This window comes from Coturnix japonica, chromosome 11 (genome assembly GCF_001577835.2).
Source record: "Coturnix japonica isolate 7356 chromosome 11, Coturnix japonica 2.1, whole genome shotgun sequence".
Classification (NCBI taxonomy): Eukaryota; Metazoa; Chordata; class Aves; order Galliformes; family Phasianidae; genus Coturnix; species Coturnix japonica.
In genome coordinates this window covers 15,435,238-15,458,277 of record NC_029526.1, presented here as the reverse complement: position 1 = coordinate 15,458,277, position 23,040 = coordinate 15,435,238, and the positions used below count along the sequence as shown (strand labels likewise).

The following is a 23,040-nucleotide window of genomic DNA, read 5'->3' as shown; positions in this document are numbered from 1 at the left end:
AGGCTCGGGGTTAGGAGTTCAGTCTCTGCCAAGTGGGTTCTCCCTTCCTTGAAATCTCACTATCGCTTCTAAGATTCTTTTTCATCCTTCAGATTCACTTTGGACTCGGGCACCTTATCGATCTGCTCACAGCTTGAGGTCTGCAGGGCTGGGAAGGGTAGGCAGACACCTCATGATCTGCCCTTGCAGGGTTTGATATCTGGTCCCCAACAAAGGTCTGTGTGATTCATTTCCCTCCCTCCCATCGGTTCCTTTTACCCCACGCCACCAAACCTGGATAAACAGAACCATTGCATACCGTGAACGCCACATATTCCTCAAGCCAGTGAGCACAGCCTAAACAGGCAGCTCTCCATCTCCGACACCGACAGCAGGGAGGAGAGGGTGAAACCCTGCAGGCTCCTGCTCCCGGCTCTTGTTCTGCACAAGACAAACCTGCTTTTTTTCCCCCTTGTAGTCCCAGGGGATGGGAAAATTCTAGCTGTTATCCCAACCAGAGCCTTTGTACAAGCTCTGTGCTTGTGAGTAGGAGAGCTCTGCTGGGATGTGAGGAGGAATAAGCTTGTTTGGAAATGCTGTCGGAGCCCTCTAAGAGGACAGGAGGAATAAGTTTGCTCAGAAATACAGGACTCGCTAATATAACAACCTCCCCCTGGCCAGACCTGAGCTGTGTTCAGCTGATAAGGCTCCGTTCAGTAGTGGCAATTTGCTCACTGTTGTGCTGCACTTTTGGAGCACAACCAGAATCAGAGCCTGGTGTTTCTCACCAGATTTAGCTCAAGATGCACCAGTGGCTCAGGGGACCCAGAAGTCCCCAGATATACTGCAGCATGGCCATGCTATGCCATAGCGGAGCAAGACGCGTTGGCAACCTCTCCACTTCACTCATCTCCAAGTGTTTCCTCCCAGCCTCTTAGGGCTGCCACGGAGCTGCATGTGCACATCTACCGCCCTATTGCTTGTATACATCTGGGTCCCCGGGTGACGATGAGGAAGGACCCGGGGGCGATGCGGGGCTCAGCTCGGGGGCGGCGGAGCAGAGTCGTTCCCTTGGAGGCAGCGCCATCTGGTGCTGCGCGCTGCGCAACGCGCTCCAAATGGAACGGGTTTTCCCCAGCAAACCCGGCTGCTCTACCTCTTTCTTTCTCTTTTTCTCTTTTTCTCTTTTCTCTTTTTCACTCGTTTTTCTCTTTTTTCTCTTTTTCTCTTTTTTCTCTTTCTCCCTCCTTCCCCTATCCTTTTCTTCCTTTTCCTTTCTCTTTCTTTTTTCCCTTTCCTTTCCTTTCCTTTCCTTTCCTTTCCTTTCCTTTCCTTTCCTTTCCTTTCCTTTCCTTTCCTTTCCTTTCCTTTCCAGAACCCCATGAATATAGATACTCTTGGTACAATACAAGATGCTTCTGGGCAGGGGGGTTACCCAGACTAGCAGAAAACCAGGTACTTTGTGAGACTTCACCGGTGGAAATAGACCCTCTGAATCTTATATGGGTATTTGGAAGGCTGGGTGCTGAGTTTGGTCCATATTTCTTGGCAGGGGAAGGCTCAAACTGGGCTCCTGATCTCTATGTTGAATCCAAGAAGCTTTGGACTTTGATAGATCTGAGTCACAGCCTTTGAAAAGGGGACTTTGACTTCTCTGGGATGACCACTGGCTTTTAGATAGGCCAGATTTCAACATTTCTTCACTTTCCATGCATTCTTAGAAGCAGAACTGCCGCCTGACATCAGGCTCTGAAGGAAGAGCGCCAGGGTGGTTCAAACAAGCTTGGCAATAGCACATTTGAGCCAAGGAATCTTTGGCAGTGGGAGTCACATTCAGGTACATAATAACTGATGCAGGTGACTGTATCTGGCTGAAGGAGATCCCTATGATGAGCAGGAGATGCACAGGGTGCCAGCAGCTCTGTAGTCATGAGCTGATGCTTTCCATAGACACAGTTATCAGATTGGCTCAGGAAGTGGAGAGGGAGGCAGCTCAGTTGTTTTCAATAGCTCCCATTGCCAGTATCCATCCTGCCCAGTAAGCAGCTAAAATCAGAAGATTATTAAAGAAAGATCGCAAGGAATAAAGCTCATTAGTGATATTCTGGGATGCAGGGCTGTCTATTTGCACAGGCTTAAGAAAGGCTCTTTGAGACCAGTTCCCCCATTATTGGGGTAAACATCAAATCTCCTCTTCATAGACACCTGCAGGTTCACATATCAGTTTCACATACTGCTATTGGCACACATATCAGAGCAAACTTCCATTCTAAAGATCAAATCTGCTTGATCACAGAACGAGATACATGGGCGCTGGCAGTGCTTCCACACTTCGATATCTCTTACACTGAACATAGTTTCTTTCTTTGAGGCAACAGGAGTTGAAAGACCTGGAACGGTACAGAAAGTGCAGTTCTGTGGCTCAGCTCAGCTTCAGGCTAATTACTGAAAAAATAAGCAAACACACCTGGAAAAGCAAGATGTCAGAGCCTGGAAAGTTTTGCTGGGACTTAAAAGTACCAAGAGTTCACTTGGAGTCAGACTTTGCTACAGCAATTGTGTTCCTGTATGGTAGAAAAGATAGTGCAGATACACTACTGGGGTAATCACTTCCCTTCAGAGAGATGGAAACACCAACCTTTGGAACCTGAGCAGCACAAGTGCCTGGAGATGCTCTGAAAACATGATATCCCCCTGGAAAATACTGCAAGTATTAAACACTTGTCTGCATGATTAGCTTCACTCTAACAGATGGCTCAAAAACACCAAGGAGTGGCTGCAATGGATACGTTAACACTGAGAAATGTAGAGGTTTTTGCAGCATGTCTTGAATGTTTCCCTTCCTTCCCTGCCCTTTTTCTTTCCCTCTCATCTCGCCGTCCTGAATGTTTGCTTTATTCCTTAAAAAAACCCCATACTTTTAGCTCCTTGTGCTTCTGGATGGGATGGGTGGACTGCAATACACTGGCGTGATTTGCTAGACCTGGGAAGAAAGAAGCTGGGTGGAAACGAGGTGCCCACCCATTGCATTAAAAAGGCTGCTGTGCTACATGGTTTTACTTACTTATTAGAAAAGCAAGCAGTTGATGGGTTTCTAACCTGTCTTTCCAGCTGTTTCCCAGCTCTGCCTTCCTCCTTTTTCCATCTGTAAAACATGGATGTTACCGGGGCCGCTGTAAAGATGGACCAGATAGGTCTGTATCCTGAAGTCATTTCTCCCAGTGACTTGAGTGAGATGCCCAGCCCAGAACAATGGCAGGATACACGGCCCTAAACATTGCTGCTGTGCTTTAAAAGATGAAAAGCAGTGACTTTTATGTACCCATGTAAGTGGAGGGGCAGAGAAATTTTTCATGATGTTTATAGCAGACATCACAGGCATCACACGTGAAAACATGGGAAATGGTGCACTTTTCTCATAGAGAGATAATCTTTAATAGATGGCAACGAGGAAACAGAGGCATTCATACACAAGCACCTACCTCACAGAGGGGTATGTTTGCCTGGCTGACATGGCCACAGTCACAGATGTTTCCTCCAGGGCCAGAATTGCTGCATGGGGCTGTTCCTTGTAAGGAACCGGAATGAGAGAAATCTCAGCACATGCTTTTCCTTCCCCTCCTCACCCCTTGAAGAGAAAAATGCAGTGACTGACTTTCAATGAAAGCACTCTGCTAAAAAACGTTTGTTTCTTCCTTTGCTGGAAGATAAAATTAAAAAGAAAAAAAAATAAATAAATAAAGATATGATTTGAAGCCAGTATTTAACCACCCCTTTTATTCTACCGGCCTCTGATGATAGATAATGAGCTAAATCATCTGTCCTTAAACACTGCTTCCTGTGAGGGAACAAGGGACTGATGTGAATGGGTGCTGGAGGGCTGCATGGGGACCTGGCTGTGTCACATAGGAGCAGACTTTACTCTCTTCCCACCCTGATGTTGAGGGATTTTTTTGTTCCCTTGTTCTCTCCATGGAAACAAATAATCTCTGACTCTTGTCACTTCGAGAAGACTACACAGCAACATGGCTTGTTTACTCACTGTTGTCTTTGGTGGATTGAAGCTGTGTGGCCTTGTCCGTGTTCCAGGAAATGCATGGACATAGCTGTCTGAAGGAAAACCCTCACGATTGTATAGTTTTCAGCGCTGAGTGGCAGTTAGCCACCTCATTTTTATTGTTAGCAGATCACAATGTTGCCTCGCTGCTCTGTGCCACACACCACGCTGTGACTAATATCATCCAACAAAAGAAAATCCCCTCCAAATCGACCACGTTCTCAAGCCTAAAGGATCTGGTAGAGGCTCCATCCATCTGATGGCGTTTTCTCTTTGCATCTCTCCTATAAGTGACGATAGAAAAGGACAAACAGAGGGGGTAGAATCACTCTGGGAAGCTCATGTAGCACCTAGGGTGGTCGATGCCAGGCTCTGCACCCTCTCAGCTGCCATAGGATCTGGGCTGGGTTTGCTCACTGCAACCAGCCTCCGGAGCTGTTCAGCATCCTTCCCCACTGAACCCTTGAAGAGAGGGGGCATGCAATAACGACATCCTAACTTGTTTTGTGCCATGAAAGGAACTGGAAAGAATGCATCGAACCACATGACAAGTGAGGACATCGGGCTGCAGAGAGAATAGAAAGACCTCATTTTTAATTACTTTCTGAACAAAGTTGGCTCAGTAAAGTATTTCCCATTGTACTGCTGAACTTTTCTTCTCATCGCGCAGCAGTGAAACACAGGCTCCTCCGCTGCTGCTGCAAGTGGGCTGAAATCTGTCTGCGTTAGGGATCACTTCATTTCCTATTGAATGCAGACAATCCATTTATCAAAGGCGTTTCAGAGTTTTATGCAACATCCAGGCACTTCTTTCTCGTTGTGGATGTTTTTAGCATGAGGGTCTTAAAATATGAAGATACCTCACCCTTCATACAGAAAGAGAATGGGGGTTAAACAGTTAAGATGTACATTCCCCCTGTTGCTCTGGATATTTACAGAGAACAGGGTTGAAGCATTGAGACTTTAGAAGTCCCAGACTAGTGCTTGAGTCACAGCAATAAAGAAGGGCTGTGTGCATTGGTAGGCACCTGAGATGAGACAACATATCCATGTCTATGTAGCCAAGTTCATCCTAGGTGCTAGCAGCAGGGCCACAACTATAACTGACAGAAAAAGAAGAATTATTACGTTAGTAAAGGTTCTCATCTTTAAAGCTTGTTAGTTCAGACAGTAAATCCCTTAGGGCATGGACTCTGTGGCTTGATCGTTAGTAAAATATCTTGCACAGTCTTGATCCGGGCCAAAGTAAAAAATAAGCAGGCTTCAGTTCCTCGAGTTTCATTATGAGATCAGAGCCCAAGGATTCACTGAAAAGTATTACATTTCAGAGCTCTGTGGATTGAGAGAAAAGTCAGAATTGACTCATGTACAACTGATGTCTTCCTGAGCGTGCAGAGAGCCTGAAACAATAGACCTAAGAGATGCAAACTGCCCCCATTCACTCTTCCTTCAAAATCTGCTGTGTCCCCAAGCAGGAACTTGGGCAGCCTGTAAGAATAAAATCCACATCATACAGCTGGAGATGCCAGAAAGTCATGTAGGCGTGCGCCTTCGGTAGTGTTGTATTACTTAATTAAACAGCAATTTAGCATCTTGCATTGAAATGTCACTTAGCTAAAGAAGACCAGCTTCTTAAACAGTGGTAAGAGCCTCATTCTTAGCACAGCTTCTCTTGCTTCAAGACAGAAATCACACCGACTTCAGCATGCACGAGGTCAAACTCCTACCAACCTTGTTAATATAAAACACGTTTCAGGAAGCATGAGATACACTCGATTCCTTACAGGTAAGCTTACAGAACAGCTTTGCTGCAAGTTATACTGCTTTTTTTCCCCCTTTTTCTTTGTAGAATCACTTGCTGTTTTCAACTGTGGGAATCCTACAGCAACGCACAGATGAGATGAGACTCCCCTTGGTTTTTCATCTCCAAAGGGGAGACGTTATGTTCCCCAGTCACATCTACCATCAGAAAACACTTGTGAAAGAAAGGAGGCCACCCTAAAACAGTGGGAATGAGGGGAAGCCAAACCTTCTCATTTCTGAGGACTACTGCTTACCTTCATGTAAACTATAAACCTCTGCAGGTGCTCTGAACCTTGGTGAACTTTCTGTAGCTCCAGGCTCTTTTCAGGAGCTGCCTGTACTAATTTCTTCCTGCAGGTTGTTGCTCTTGCAGCAGACGATAGAAATGATCTCGCTCACAGCACAGTTACCACTGATTTGCTGATGCCTGAATGATCTTGCAATTTATTAACAACCTGGACCAAAAATGACTGCTTGACTTGGAAATTATCATTGCATTAACATTATTCCAGCCCATTCAAAATTCTAACAGTCCATTAGCTTAAGCTTATAGTAATTACTTTTCTTCTCAGAGCCTATCTACAATTACATGCCTAGTTAACACCTTTCCAGTAGTGTGGTTTGGAACTGCATTCAAAAAAGTGAGAGGCCAGAAAACAACTACAGAGTGCACACAGTGTGAAGAGGAAAGCAAAGACATCTAACACCCCCAACATATGAGCTTTTGCTATTAAAATACGGAGAAAACCATTATGATTTCTTCTGTTTCATTACTTTTGGAAGTACTGACACTGAGCTGTGTGGTGTGGATCCCAGCAAACAAAAAACTGATGACCAAGGTTAGCATAAAAGAACTGTTAGGAGTGCCTTCAGGTATGAATACAAAGCACTTGTCACTTATACATTTCATTTGACTTGCTTGCCTTATTTGAAAGCAAATAAACACAACAATATTATTTTTCCCTAATAAAACCCTAAGTGGTGAACAGTGCTTATTCTCATCTGCGTCAAAACTTTGGTTGTTAATAAGAGGAAATAAGGCAGGAGATGAATTTCCCATACGTGTGACCAGGGAAAACTACTTCAATCTGTGATACACACAAAGACTTTTGAGATGACTGAAGTTGGCAGCGATGTATGATTATTTACTGCTTCTCTTTCCTCTGCTTTCTAAGCCAGTGATGTAACGAGTGTCTTTAAGTAGTAGCACAACTCCTGACTCTTATCCATGAAGCACACAAATACTGAAACAAGATGCAGGGGCCTCTGTAGTGATTACATTTGATTTCAGACTAAGTGATACCAAAAATAATCTTGAGCTGGAGGAAAAGAGAGCATTTAAGAGCACAGCGCTATTCCTTCACAAACTTCTCCTCTGCTGACCTTACAAGAAGTTGGAGCAATGCTTTCCTTGAGACCATCTGCACAGAGCACATGATAACACTGAGATTTTGTTGAATGCTGTACAAAATGTCTGACCCCTGAGGCATAATAACATGCTTAAAATACACATAACGGTACCCTCTGGCTAAGAAAAAAAGTTTCCAAGTTTAAGAAATATCAATTTGGATGCTTACTTTGACTACGTGCCCAGCATCAATGGCAAAAGTGCTCCTGTTTAGAAAGGATGGTTCAGCCAAAATTTAACTTGTTTTTCAGGAATAGGGAACCGAAGAAAAAAATACGCATATATATAATAAAAGCCAACAGGTTTTGACCATAGTTTGGGCTGCTTTTTATTTCCACTAAAATGATTAGCTATTAATGTAATTTCACAGAGGTAATGGAATTACACCACGTTATAAGAAACAAGACAATCAAGAAAAGCATGTTTTATAACCATCTACATCCATGAAAAAGGCATCTGAAGGGTGTAGGGAGAAAGCTTATATCTACTTTCCTCTCCCAGACTGATGTTTATACACAGGGCTGAATCAAGAAATCAAACCTGAGATGGAAGCTACCTGCCTGTCCACCTGATCCTAATAGCTACGATGAACTCAATGGCCGAGACAGTGTTTTTACAGCAGGTCTTTAAGAGCACAAGAATTGTCAAGCCCTCCTCCTCCGTTTTAATGAAAAATATACTGAAAATTCCCAAGAGGAAAACCCTCTTTCTTAGTAAACATAAGTGCAAACCCTAAGACAGATTTTTTGCAGCTGGCTTTAGATCTCACAAGTACAAATCTGCAGGTACAATCTGCAGATGACAGAATACAACCACCTCCCTCCATGTGGGGCTGCACGCAGCTACCAAAGGGTAAGTTTTTTGATCCAGGCCTAACAGATGTACAATGAAAAGCAAAATCACCCCGAGGCCAACGAAAAACAAATACACAGAGTGTGGTTACTTTGTGGATAACCATTTAGAGAAATGGTTCCTCTGTCATCTATCTCGACAGATACACTTTGCACACACACCACTGCAAGAATGAGGCAGGCAAGTCATCTATGAGATGTACGCCTCATTCATTTGAATATATGGCTTTGCCTTCAGTTGTTTAGCCTGTGGAGATCACAGCATATACTAATAACCTTGAAAACTTAGGTCTGCCTCTTGCAAAACAATACAAACACGCCTGTTTGGTTTTTTCTTCCTCTTTCCCCTATTCATATTCATTTCTGCCTATTGATTTCTACTTGCTCTTTGTTTCTCTGATTCTTAGCCAGCTCAACTCGCAAAGTATTACCCCCGAGGCTCAAGCCTTTCAAAGAGGATACAGCACTCTCTGCGGCTGCTTTATCCTTGTAATCGAGAAAAGCCCTGTGCTGTGCTCCCTGCCAATTCACTCGTAAAGGAGCTGCATGGAATTCCCTTAAAGCACATTTCAGCTCGCTCACTCTTAGGTTGGGAGGTATGTTCCCCACATACACAGTAGTAATCACGCCAGATCCCTCTAATCTGGGACTTAAAGAATCACTTTCAACATACTGTTGTCCTGTTTGAGCTGAGCCCATTGAAACCTGCGGTCTTGTATTTCCAGCCACTGCCTTCTCATTTAACGCCGCTGACTTGCTGGCATCTGCCAAGTCTGGTTGTTCATCTTGGAGGGTAACATCCTTGCCCGCCTGCTTCTCTTTGTACCGAAGACTCTTAAGGATGGGGATTTTTCCCAGCATCTCATAGCTGACCTAAAAATGGAGGAAGACAGACATAATTATGAACTTTCTTCTTCTTCTTCCAGAAAAAGATGACCAATCAGGACACATTAGCACCATAAAAAGAGAGGAACTTCATTATATTGCTGCCATTCAGAGTGCCAGAGCATTCGAAACGTTACTAATTGTTGGCCGGATTCTGAAGTTGCTCCCTAAATACACACTGCGGGACAAAAATAAACATTAGTTACTCTTTAAGCAAGTACAATGTAGATCCAGCAGGAAAATCAAAACCAAACTCAGAGCTGGTCGATTCTGACATTTATTTATCAGGGCACTTTCAGATTTGCTTTCTCATTGTTATCCCTTAAGGTCTGCTTTGACCGAGGCTCTGTGCTCCTGCTCTGGCAAAGCCTCACGTGCCTACAATTCATCAGACCATGAGGGGCTTTCATTCTGCAGACCTCCTTGCTTTCATTACCCCTATTAAACAGGATATCCCGTAGGTTGGGTCATACAATGGGGAGGGACCACGGTGTTAGCTTGCAGCTGGGGAGCGTGCCTTGCAGTGGGGCTCCTATGAGTGTGGGCCCAGCTGGAGGCACGTTCTCTGGTTGTGGAACATCACCACAGCCCTCCCTCCTTCCATCTGACACCACACACCACCCGCAGCTACTCAGTGGATCCCACAGCAGTCTGCTGGGTTGGATCATAGAACTGAAGAGAGCCTGAACACTGTCCTTTAAAACTGTGAGCCCTCTCTCCCTCCATCCAGCCCCAGTTCATAAGCAGCTTTTCTGGAAGGGCTCTTCCTCTCAACAGCTGAACCCTATCCATCTCAGGCATGAGATGCCCCAGGCTATGTTCAGCGACTGGCAGGAAACACAGTGGTTCCCTAGCTAATGTGGTCTAGCTCTTGGCTTGCAGACTGCAGTTGGAAGTAGCAATAATTCGTACTTGGCTGCTGGACAAGCAGAACATCCATCAACACAGGATCCAATTCTTAAATTTAGGGAGCAAAACAGAGCCTGGGGAAGAGATGCCTGAGCTAACAGAGACCCAAGCTAATAGCCCACACAGTGTGAGCAAGCCACTCTCACAGGATACTGCATCAAAGCTTAGGACCCACAAACTCAACAGGCTGTCCTGGGTTGGCACTGGCATATCCAGGCTAGAATACACCTTCAGATCTCAGCTTAGAGCCCCTGAATTCCTGCTTCTATGATTCAGTCAGGCAGGTTTCCTGCTCTGTGAAGCAAACTTTACTTCAAGCTGAAATGAAATAAAAATCCAAGCTTACGTGCAGCCCAGCCTAACTCCAGCCTTGTTAATCAAAGAGTAGAACAAATGTGGGCAGAGGCCACCTCTATTCTGCCACGGAGCAGACCCAGAGTCAAGGTGTTTGTGATCCCTGCAAACTGAGGAAGATGCAGTTGCAATACTATATATGGTTTGAGAGGGACTACAAACTACTGAAGCTCTGATCATCAAACAACACCATGAGTGGAATCCATCGCTACCTGAAATTCAGCCCTTTGCAGGGATACCACTATGAAGACTCTATGACACTGTTGCAACAAAGGCAGTTGACTTGGTACTCAATTTTATTTGCAATTAAAAACATTCTGGAAAAGAAATAAAATGGCATTCTTGCAGCTGAACGCCATCAACTGACTTCCTCCTGCAACAGAAGAGTGACAGAACAGTTACCTTTAGGCTAAGGTCTAGGAGAAACTTCCATCTGGATCAAAGCTCTCAAATACTTCCCTATTTTTTTGCTCCTTTTATGTCAAGGCAGAAACTCAGAGCATCAGCTGAAGAAACCAATTCACCACCCTTTTTGGGGTGCAAGGGGTGAGAAGCAAAAGGGCAAAGGGGACAGTGGGTGGCAAAGGAAGGGACAAAGCTTGTTCTGCTCTCTTATAAAATACCAAACAAAAGAACCCCTTTGTGGTAGTACAATGTGTTGCTAATTACGACCATGCAAAAAGTTTCTTTTGTCTTGTGAGATGTGGAGGACTGCGATGATTTATTTCCAAGAGGAGAGAGTCCAAAGATATTCCTCCACTCTTTCAAACAAGCTGCACGTTTCTTGGTGCTGTGCCGGCTGGTCACTACTCCCTACCCTTGTTTAGCACTTCAGGCTAAGCCAGGTTGCAAAGGCCTTGCGTTCTGGCCCCAGTAAGTTATCTTAGCTCCAATTACATGGAACTGGGCAACTGCAGTGGCCGAAGCCTCTTTCCTTGCTCCCCCCCATCCCTCTACAGTCAGGGCCAAACCATTTATTGATGTTTGTAAACTTTGTATTGAGTGTTGGGAGTTAGTTAAACGATTGGCTTTGGCAGTGAAGCCAGCTGAAGAAGTTTCCTATTATCCCTTGACCACCAATTCCCAGGCCACTTCCACACTTCAGCCTACTGGGGTTGGACAACAGAAGTGCTTGTGGGTCTGCAGTACAAACTCTGGAACTGAAGTGATTCAGGTTAAAAATAACTCCAGCAAAGGCAATTAATCATTTAACAATCCTTCCTACTCCCTGCCATGGCTGAGAGAGCCTTGGGGAAAGAGGACAGCAGGGTAGATGAATTCTTCTGGCACACAATTACCAGGCTATGGGAAAGGAGCTGAGAAGGGAAATGTGGCCCCTCTCTGACAGAAACCTGAAGAAAACAGAGACTGGGATGCTGCCTGCCAATAAAAATCTCCCAGCATTTAACCCTGAGCATCCACTCTAGTGGCACCTGGTTTGGTCACAGAAGAATAGAGTGGCAAATGGACTTCTGTAATGTCCCTGGCTGGAACACCGGAGCTCTCTTCAACCTCTGTTATTCCAAAAGAGTAAATGCAGACACTTTCACTTCTTTGCTGGAAATAAAAAATGAAAGATGTGTTTTCCCTCTGACAGAATGAGTAATGCTGACCCCTGATACAGCGCAGGCCAAGCCAAACACCACTTTGATTTCCCTGGCAATAGAGGCGGCACAGTTCTGATGTACCTCAGATGGGGAAAGGACAGCTATAGACTAGAGAGGGTGCTCAGTCTCCCGTCTGATTCTATTACACATAGCTACCCATCTTGGTACACTAGCTGATGTAGAAACACGTGGCACAAAATGGATATAGCCACAGAAGGCTGAGAACAAAACCAAACAATCTATAGTAGAGGCGATCCATGGGACCTTCCAAGTATTGAGGCTGGAAGGCATCTGGAAGACTCATCTCTGCCCACTCTGAGGGTGGTCTGACCCTGGGCTCCTCAGAAATGCCTCCAGGACAGAGCCTAAATCTCATGTCATCTTCTTAATCAGTTGCTTGTTTCAAGGAGCACTCTATTCACAGGGGTTTAGAGCATGGACAAAGCCAAGAGAGCTAAGACGGGCCAACACAGTTGAACATTTTATCATTCATTTGCACAAAATGTCCAAATATGTGCACGCAATCCAAGGGCATATTTCTGGGAGCTGGCAGCCCATGAAGTCTGCTTGTGTCCCTCAGGAGAAACTTATGAAACCCACATTTGGAATTCATCAGCAAAGACCGATTCCATAGACTCTGCAGCAAGGGTTAGATTTGCAAAGGTGTTGAGAAGCCCAACCATGCATGGAAGCCCGCCCTGCTCATGTTTTCTCCTCCCCCCAAAAAATATAACACTGCCAAAACCAAACCAACAAAACAACACTGGCCAAACTGACAGTAATTTTGTTCAGATGGCAACAGCATCCCTGCTAAAGGTTTTGCCAGCTTGTGTGTGAAGTTTCTGAGCTCTGACAGAGCTTATTTTGCTTTCCAAGTATTCTATCACAGACCCAGATCAAGAGCTGTTTGTTGTCAGTGTCTCCCTGCTACTGCACACTAAGCATCAAATCCATGGATTCTCTCAGTTCTGGAGACATCATTTTGGAAACATCTTCTCCTACTTCTCAGTAAAGATGTGATTAAAGAAACAGAAGGAAATGCTTGCTGGAATGCAGTGATTTTTTTCCACCAACTTCTCTCATTTCCCTCCTTCTGACCCCAACTATTTTAATTGGTCTATATAGCTTCGATTTAAAATAAGCACTGCACAAATAACTTCGTAATTGTGACAAACATAACTGACGGTGTCAGAGATAAAGATCAGAGCTCCCCATACAAAACACCAAATGAGAAAGTAGTTCCACGGATTTAGAGTTCCCAGAAACAATGGGTCAGATTTTCAAGAAAGATGAAGCCAAATAACTCTCCACTGGCATCCAAATAAAAGTTTTCCAGAGTTCTCAGCTCTTAACAGTTCTTACTGTCCTCTAAGAGCACTGAGTTCTCAAAAGCCTCAATTCCAATGCAGAAAACATACCTGTATAAACGTTCCAGTACTGCCTTTGTATTCAGATGAGTATCTAGAGTGTCCAGCACTTATTTTGGTAATGCTCCTTTGGTAATAGCATTGCAGCTCTTACACCTCCTTTGAAATCTTTAAAATAAGTTAGCATTTCTATGACAAAAATCACAGTATGTGGGGTTTTTTTTGCACCTGTTCTCATTCTTGACTCACTACTTCCTTCCTGCGTAGCATATAATGAGCAAAACCACTCCATGAGAACACTGAGCACAGAAATTTAGCCTGGAAATGTGCATTTTGTTTACCATGCAAGTACCCTTTTACCTCTTTGTGAGCAGAAAACAGAGCATATCTATTAATGGCTATTTATCCTAACAGCTTCAGAAAAGGACACACTTTGCAACAATGCTCAGCAGTAATCCCATGTTTGCAAACACCTTTAATTCAGTTCCTAAGTCATTGTCTTGGCTTCATCCAGTGAGGGATTCATTTGTTTTCGCAAGGTATTTTACACATCACCCTCTTAGGAGGGGTTTAACTACATCATGTTGACAAAACACGTATTTAGAAGCAGGGTATTTATTTGCTCACTATCTCTAGGTTCATTTAGTTTTGCTGATAGAAACAGGAATACAACAGCAAAGCCAGGATTTAAAGGAGAAAAGGGTATAGAGAAAAGGATGAGAAAATGAGGTAGAAGCATCCGGGAAAATCTGCTGGACAAACACTTAAATAGCCACTATCAGATCCTACATTTTTAACACCCTGATGACTGGTTAGACCTCCCACCTCCAGGATTCTCTGTGCAAGAGTCAATCGTGGTTACCTCTACAACCACAAACAACATGTACACACATTGTTCAGTTCTCTGTTCAAGAATAACACTAGATTCTTTCTTCACACAGATAAGACATGCTGTTCTCATCCCAGAACAGAAACATTACAATTATCCTCACTCTAGTATTCTCCAGTATTTTTATCTAATCAACACCAGCTCTGAAGAGCAGCCAAAAGCTGTTTTGTGTTAAATTAGCACTCAGCATCTCTTTTTTTCCTTAAAGTTCACTCATGTAAAGTGCATTGTTCATAGTGAAAGCTGTATAAAATCCAGTGAGCTGTATTCTTTAGACACCACCACTAATTTTAGACACAACTCTGCCAAGCATCTCAACTCAACTCTCAAGCATCAGACAGAAGCCCAAAGGAGTTGCAACAAATATTTTGTAAGCTTTTGAGTAATATGGTGTAACACTGATCTTGACATTTTCTCTGCAAAGGGAAGAAGAAATGCTAAAGTAGCGCTGAATTTGATACATTGCTTGGGGACTGACTTGACTTTCCACTAGCCAAAACTACACAAAGATTCAAGGGCTGATCCCCAGACCTTTAAAAAACGTCACTAGCAAAGGGATGGAGACAGGGGAAAATAAGAACATTAGCAAGGCCACTTACTGGGGCTGCTCCGACACCAAGAAAGACTGCAATCAAAAGTATGTTGGCAACTCCATCCGTGTTGGACAGAGCACAAGGGGTAGGCCTTCAAAACAATTACATTCAATAATATCCTAAAAAGTTAGGATTCAAAAATAATTCAGTGGAAAAAATGCATTGGTGTAGAGGAAGCTTACATTTGTTTATTTAATTGATTTTAACCTCAAGTTCTCAACCACAGTCAGGGTAAAATAGTCTCCCAGCATAGGAGTAAAAATAGTCTTGGTTACAATTGTTCTTTGTAGATATGTCACCTTAACAAATTTAACTCTTTTTACTTTGTTAAAAGCTCACTAACCAAAAAGATTGCCCTGAAATCATTCACTAATATTTCCTGAGTGGTTAATGCAAAATAAGGGCATACTATTCATCATCTTGCCCAATCAGGCGGGATTGGGTCTGTTCCCTGACCAGATGATTTCTGGAATGAAAATCTAATGACAAAGAAAATGTTTTCCCCATCATAAATTTACAATAGAGTAATTTAGGAAATGCTTTTCTGAAACCATTTGTGAAACTGCTGAAGTTTCTGATAAACTCTGGGAAAAAAAGGAAAACAAAAACCACAACACAAAAATTATCAATAATCATTGATACGTGATTTCAAATGGCATCAAGTCACTGCTCTTCCACCTGAAAATAAGCTCCAGACAAATTCATCTACCCTTTAGAAGCCAACTCCAGACATTCATGGTGTAAACAGCACTGTACCAGCCACTGCAAGCCATGCTTATGTTTTACCACCAGAGCAGCACTTGTAACAGTAACTTGCCTTATGCCATAGTATTCCACATGGCTTTGGTCGTTTGCAGTTAGTCTTGATAGTTCTCGTGGGTGTGAGTATATAATCAACGGTTAAATCGTGATCACCAAGGAGCTCTTCTGCTATGTCAACTACCTACAAGAAACAAGAGATTTGTTAAAAACAGATGCAATACAATTCCACATAATCCTGCTGTCTTGTAACATACCAAACTGTTAGTGACAGTAGAAGCAGAGCATAAGTGCTGCATCAGAATAATTCCAAATCTCTCTTTCATATGCACCATTCAGAAGCCCACAGTTCCAATCTGTCATTTAGGAGTGGATATTTTAACTTACTTGGCAGTCGTGCACGATAGTAATCACAGGTGTGTCCTCCATCACTGCTCCCATCGACACCATCATTGCGTATTCCATGTCTGCATAACCTTCTCCTTTTCCAATTCTCCAGCCTAAAGTACACGAAGCAAAAGGTGTGAGTAACCAAAACATCATAGTTTATAATTTTACTAAAGGCCAGAATAGTGGCCTGTATGCTCTAAACCACGCTGCTTTCTGTTGACTAAATGCTAGTGACATTGAATCTATGTGACAAATCCCTGAACCCAGGAAGAAAAAGACAGAACTCAAGACCATAATTAACACCCAGTGAGATTTTGGGGTCCACAAGAAAGTAGACATAACCTACTGGTATTGTGAATCTCACAGCATCCTCCTGCAAAGCTTACAAAACTTTATCTTACCTTTTTCAGACACAGCCACTGATCCTACAACAACCAAGTCCACTCGTGCTTTCCCATCAAGACCTACAGGCACACTGTACTCTTTTATGCCCTGCAAGAAAAAGGTAATTATAGGTTCACAGAGTGCAGACTTCTAGCCAGTGAGGCTGAAAGCAGGAGCATGTTGATAAATGCAAGTAACTACTCATGCTCCAAAGTGTTTCTTCCATGTATAGCCAAGTTGCAGATGGCTGGAAAGTTGTCCTCTAGGGAATCCTAGAATACATTTTCTACTATAGTGAGAAGCATTTTGGCATGCTTCAGAGAGAGTCAAGAGAGGTGAGCTCTTTTCTAAGCAAGGTTACTTATTTAAGATCAAAAGCTCGTGTCTGAAACCCTTGATTCAACATCTTTTTCCGAAAATGAAGGCAAATGAAACTTCCCACCCTACCACGACTAACTGGAAGTCATAACATGTAAATTCATGCCTACAAGCAGTCCCAGAGCACTACAAATTCTTAAACTAGCTCTCACGTACAAGTCACAGGGTTAATTTAGACAGCCAGCTACGGCCTCAAGATGTTAAACTCTACCTGAAATGCATTACTGAAGCACGACCAGGTACTCCATTTCACACTATATATGCTATATATTTTGCCAGACCCAAATCTTTAAAAGCGCATTCCAAATCTCCCAATACATTTCCTAAGACTGCATTCCTTAACAGTTTGCTGTGTGATCAACATTTAGAATGTGCTGCTGTCAAGCTATCCTTAACAACAATTCCTTAACTAAAATACTAACAATGAGCAGAAAACTATAATGCTAACAAGTGAGAAGGAAAACCTTCATAAAATCATAGAACTGTTTGAGTTGGAAGGGACCTCAGTTAAACCTTACATGATCCTGTCGTCCTTTTTTAACTCTCCTTGCTCCCTCAGTCCCTACAGGCTCTTCTCTAAATGAGAGACCCTAATAAAATTATATTTAGTCACAGAAATGAGAGACAGTGTTGTACTTTACTTTTCACACATGTAGTACATAGCATGAACCCTCCTCAGGCCAATTCAACCTTGTACTAAGTTAATCCTTACAGTAAAGAGCCAAACCTAAAACACCACAAAAGAAAAGTCTCTTTTAAAAGCTTTCCAGCGTTGAAGAACACTTAAGTAGTTAATGACTTTAATAGACCTTCCAACAAAGAAAGTTACTACTAATTACCACTCATTTACAACCCTCCATTGTACACAGGATTACCCTAGAACTGCTTTTAGCAGGAGATAAACTGCAGGCTATTGCGTTTTCACTTCAAATTAGGACACATGCAAAACAACGCGGGTTTCTCTGCCAAATGACTTCAGCTGCACAGTACGACATTTCAACAGCAGAGGGCAGCAACACACCGCATTTTAAAGAACATCGTTTTGTACACATTACTTCTGTACTTCAGTACAAAACCGATCTCTCCTACTTATTAACTCTGAATATTTTAATCAACCAGATTAGGCGAACGCAAGAAAAACTAAAACGTTCCTTATAGAGTTATTTAGCTCAAAACTGCAAAATAGAAGTATTCACAAAATACAGACACCATTTTATTAACAAATTAACTAATGCATTCCAACTTCTTCGCCTATGTTGTGTTCCTACCTGAGATGTAGCACATATCCGCAGCACCTCCTTAGTTGCACCTGGAGGTGGAACAATCTTATTGAACAGCCCACTCCTCAGACGTGGTGTCGGAACCAATAAAGTCTTCCTTGCCTGTGGAACAAAAGGAGTTATCACCTTAATAAGAATTGGGTCCATTTTACACCCAGGAAACATTGTTACCAACCCATAAACTTCTGTGGTCAGTTGTCTTATTTGCTCTGAGCAGCTAAAGTTGGTGACTGTGCAGTAGAGCTAGAGGGTAACTAATGAAAAGCACTCACCAGCTCCGAGGCTTTCAAGGTAGGTGCTCACCAGTGTTGAAGCTCACCACAAGAACTCCACAAAGGAGCAACCTCCAGAAAGAGATGCTACCTTAGCGGTGGTCAGCCCTTAAATGGGATCTGGGAGAGGTGGAGCCAAGCTCCACCCCCTTCTGGGAGCACAGATGAATTACCTTTACCTGTGCTCCCACTCATTGCTTGTCTCAGATGGTTAATAAGAGGTTTAGGTTGTGATCAACTCTTACACTCATAGTAGTTAGCTAGTGAATACATAGATCTGATGCACATCTGTCCAATTGATCCTGTGATAAATCTAAGCCAATCTGAAGCCAGGCTAACCTGATGTGTTTTTAGGAATTAGAACACAAAGATGAGGAGACAGCTCCACAAAAACATGCTTATTTACCAAAACATGTGCACCTCGGTCACTTGCCAAAAAGGCAAAGATATGCATTAATGAGCAGCCTTGTGTAGCTTAGGATGGGTAAAACTGCAGGAAAACAGGGAGGAATGACCAAGAGGTGCTGCCAAGCACTGCACTGTTGCCCCACGCTCCTTCTCAGGGGCACAGAAGTGCTGTTACCTGCAGCGCAGCCAGCCGAACACCTTCCAAAGGTTTGTCTGGATCCACTTTGATCTCATTTGCTCTGTTGAACACATCGAGCTCTTTAATAGAGCAGCAAGCCTGATGAGACCCCTGTGTGAAGACAGGAATGAAAAGAGAATGTGTTCACTTACTTCCAGGGTTAGAAAGCGAGCGTTCTTCTGGGGAGCATCAGGATTTATTTTTACAGTATTGGCAGCTTTGAACTCCTCTAAACCCAGAAGCCTCGTCGCAGCATGAGGGGCACCCTGTTTTCATAAGATATCAGCACATCACCAAGGAGTTCAAAGCAGAGAGGGGAAATTTTTTGCTCTTTCATCCCATACAGAGGCTGACTTTTAATCTAAGGGACACGCTGCTATGTCTGTGATACTCTCTATGAGAATAACAAATACCAGCAGAGGCTGAGTACTGGACTAATACAATGCAGGCTGCAGACAAAAAAGGGGGATCTGGGTATGCTCCCTTTGTCTAACTTGGCCCCCATTCACAACTGTCTCAAAGCTGGAGTGTAACTGTCCATTTTAGTCAGTGAATACAAATTTCTTTAAAGACAAGCCACAGGATATTTCTGGATGAACAACTTTCTGGACAAGGCTCTTTTAATAATATTAAACTCAGAAAATTAAGTTCTTAATCAAGTGAGGTGTCAGAACTTGCAAAGCATGGACTCTCCCCACTGAGTGTTTTTACCTCTGATGTCTTCTTGCTTAAGAGAGCAATAGAGGCTCCCTCCACCCACTTTAGCATCTATTCTAAGATGACTCTTCTCTACACCTTAATCAGTTTGGGTTTTTTTTCCACCTTAAATCTACTCTGCCCTTTCAGCAAAAGGGAAGCTAATGCCACAGTGTTGCTCACGAGCCAAAACACCCAGCTCACAGCCCCACAGTACTAGTTTGGTTACTCTTTCAATATACAGCAGACACATGGGTGCACATCAGCATGCTCTGTCCACCCAAGAAAAACCCTAGAACACACACAACCTCAGTTACTAGTGTGATCTGAGTTGGAAGGGACCTTTAGAGGTCACCTAGGTCAACTCCTCTGTAATGAACAAGGACACCTACAGCTACAGATGCCTCCAGGGATGGGGAATCCTGGTCTACCTGCTCAAGTGCTTCACTATCCCTATAGTAAAAAAGATTTCCCTATATCCAATCTAAAACCCAGCTCTTTTAGTCTGAAACTCCTTACCCTTGTGCCATCGCTACAGATCCTGTATTAAAGAATCCATCCCCTTCTTTCTTAAAGCCCCCCCCTTTAGATATAGAGCACTCAGGTATCCCCAGTGCACCACACAGAATCACAGAATGACCCGGGTTGGAAGGGACCTCAAGGATCATGTAGTTCCAACCCCCCAGCCTAGCAGGGCCACCAAACATACACCTTTACTAGATCAGGTTGCCCAGGAGACCCCATAGAGACCCCATAGACCCCATAGAGACCCCATAGAGACCCTATAGACCCCATAGAGACCCCATAGACCCCATAGACCCCATAGAGATCCCATAGATCAGGTTGCCCATGGCCCCGTCCAACCTGGCCTTGAACACCTCCAAGGACGGGGCATCCACAACCTCCCTGGACAGCCTGTTCCAGGGCCTAACCACTCTCCTAGTAAAGAACTTCCCCCTAACATCCAACCTAAATCTTCCCTCTTTCAACTTAAAACCATTTCCCCGTGTCCTGCTATTGTCAGCCCTTTCCAAGAGTTTAAGGGAAGAGTAAGTTCCCTTCAGGTATTGAAAGGCTGCAATGAGGTCACCCCATCACTTCTCTTCTCCAGGCTGAACAAACCCAACTCCTTCAGACTGTCCTCATAGGGGAGGTGCTCCCTATCCCTGCTGACCACCCTCTTAGGCCTATCATAAAGGCATTAATCTCACCCAGCTAATGAGGTTTTATGGCTCTCTGCCCCCCTCTACCGTCACCCCACACGACTATGGCTGGATACAGCGGGCCTCACCTACCTTGAAATTAGGGATGCGGTGATGCACAGGCCGGGGGAACTCAGCCAGGCCGCTGGTCTCCAAGTAATCCCACACCTTCTGCCGTATGTCCCCTTTGGAGGCACCTGAAGGGGATCAAAGCGGTCACATCAAGGCTGAACACCTCCATGGCCTCACGCCCCCTCCCTCAGGCCCGACTGTCGCCCCCAGTGACGTCATCAAAGCGAGCCGCCCCCTCGGCCCACGCTCTACTCACCCGCATCTTCCAACATGGCGGCTCTCTTCCCCCCCATCCCACTTCCGCTCCAGGCTACGGTGGCGTGGAGGGGACAAAAAGACTCAAAACGCGATAGCGAGGATTCAGGGCTTTGGGTGAGGCAGGGTTGGAAGGGAAAGAAGGAAACTCTTCCTATAGCAATAGACACTATGGTTTGCCCTCATCATATGGCCCTGAATCCTCCTCAGTCCCAAAGGGGGCTGAGGTCAGTCAGGTTAGGAATTGCTAACCCTAACCCTAAAAAACCCTTTGTAAAAAGCAAAAAGGTGCATGTAGAGCACCAACTGACAAGGAAACAAACAAATAAGCTGTTTTTAATGCAATAAAGTCTTGAGTTTGTGGCTGTATCGTTTAATATTGCCCATAGACAGCCTGTGTGGGACCCCAGGTTGAACTGCTCACGCTTCTTGCCTGCATTGAATGGGGTAGTAAGTGATTTATTGCCTCAATTTATGATTTACAGGATTAATGCATTCAACCATTGCTTTGTGATCAGGATGGGGCTTTCCCTTTCCTCCCAAGCCCCTTATAAACCTTCAAAGAAAGGAGGTGGAGCCCAGGTTCTGCAATGGGGTGTGTATAGGAAGAGCCTTTTGCTCCCTCTGAGCTCTGCTGGACTGAGTGGGAACCCATCCAGGCACAACAGACCACCCGTGTGCAGCTGGACCCGAGCATTTGAAGCTCATTCCTCCCCTTCCTACTCACAGACAACTCTGATATTGTGGTGGGGAGTGCAGGATTGGGCCTTTGGTGAGCAACTGGCAGCCTCATAGTTCTGTATTGAATTTACACTGCTGCCAGGGGAAGAGGAGGCTCGCAGAATGTTGTCTTCCTTCCTGGGAGCTCATACGGACCTCACACAGGTGCAATGCCACTGTCTCCCCATTGAAATGCCCAGTTTTGGAGGATGGTGTTTGCCATTCATCTCTCCTCATGTCTATATGTGAGAGTCAACAACGTCTGCTTGCTCGTTGCCACCCAAAATCATTGTGCTGCGGCTCCCAGGATGGATGTGTTTCAGCTACATTCTCCTTCTTTGAGGAAGGTAAAGCAATGGTGCCATGGCAATTAATGCATTAGCAATCAAGAGGTGTTGAGCAGGGGGGAGTTGAGATCCTACCAGACCACCTACATCTCCCTCCATGCAAAATGTTCACGTCCTTACATGGTTTTATCTCCCAGTCAGACAAGCATGAGCTGGCTATACAGAATTCACGATACTTTGCCCTAGGCTGTGAAATGAGTTTGCAGACTGTCGATGTCTTTCTTACCAGTTCAATTCTCTGCTTTGATTCCACGGGTCTGAAACCCTGTGTGCTCCAAATTGCTTTTCCAGTGTGTCTTCTATTCAACTCGTTCTTCAGCCTTTCCCATTAGCATTGCACAGATGCCACTGGAAAGTCTCATTTAAGCAGGAATCAGACAGGGCCACCAACATCCCATGTAAAAGGAGCCAGGCTACTGGAAGGGACTGAATCATTTCTAATAACCATTTTACCATACCGAATAAAATGCTCCAGTGAAACAGGTCAAAAAAAGGATCTGAGCATTTCATACAGAACACAAAATGCAGCTTTTGCTTGCAGAGCTCACAGTTTGTGAAACCACCTAGAAAAAAGAAGGGAGTGCCTGAGTAATGCAGGCCAGGAGTACAAACCCCAGGGTGCACTGTGGACAATGCAGAAAGAAACTCCTTGTGCTGTAGCCATCAATGCCCTGTAGAGCAAGCTGACATGTAAGGGCAGCCACAAAAAACAGACAAAATGCATCCAAAAATGAATGTTAATTTATATAGAGGGTAGTGCTTGATTTTCAATATTAAAAGTTAAAAATCCTTCCTTCCTTCCTTCCTTCCTTCCTTCCTTCCTTCCTCCTTTCCTTCCTTCCTTCCTTCCTTTCTTTTTTCCTCCTTCCTTCCTTCCTTCTCTTCCTTCCTTCCTTCCTTCCTTCCTTCCTTCCTCCTTCCTTCCTTCCCTTCCTTCCTTCTTCCTTCCGCCTTCACTTCCTTCTTCCTTCCTTCCTTCCCTCTCCTTCCTTCCCTT

The 23,040-nt window shown here is 44.1% G+C and overlaps 1 protein-coding gene across 4 annotated transcripts; it reads right to left on the bottom strand.

Annotated features, from left to right (window-relative positions):
* Positions 1-3,380: 3,380 nt before the first annotated feature.
* MTHFSD (methenyltetrahydrofolate synthetase domain containing) lies at positions 3,381-21,020 on the bottom strand. Of its 4 annotated transcripts, none has more exons than XR_004308657.1 (10): positions 20,978-21,020; positions 20,743-20,846; positions 18,749-18,862; positions 17,882-17,995; positions 16,253-16,343; positions 15,849-15,961; positions 15,520-15,645; positions 8,772-8,971; positions 4,022-4,320; positions 3,381-3,679 (listed from the first exon to the last, which is right to left on the bottom strand). XR_004308657.1 is itself a non-coding variant. In XM_015874158.2 (8 exons), the coding sequence occupies exons 1-8, from the start codon at positions 21,012-21,014 to the stop codon at positions 8,456-8,458; spliced, it is 1,215 nt and encodes a 404-aa protein (XP_015729644.1). In that variant the 5' UTR covers positions 21,015-21,020; the 3' UTR covers positions 6,256-8,455. The 4 variants fall into 4 exon arrangements, 2 of the variants coding, with proteins under 2 accessions (XP_015729644.1, XP_015729645.1); XR_004308656.1 differs by having other exon boundaries at positions 3,381-3,607; XM_015874158.2 differs by lacking the exons at positions 3,381-3,679; positions 4,022-4,320; positions 18,749-18,862 and adding an exon at positions 18,904-19,017 and having other exon boundaries at positions 6,256-8,971.
* Positions 21,021-23,040: the final 2,020 nt, after the last annotated feature.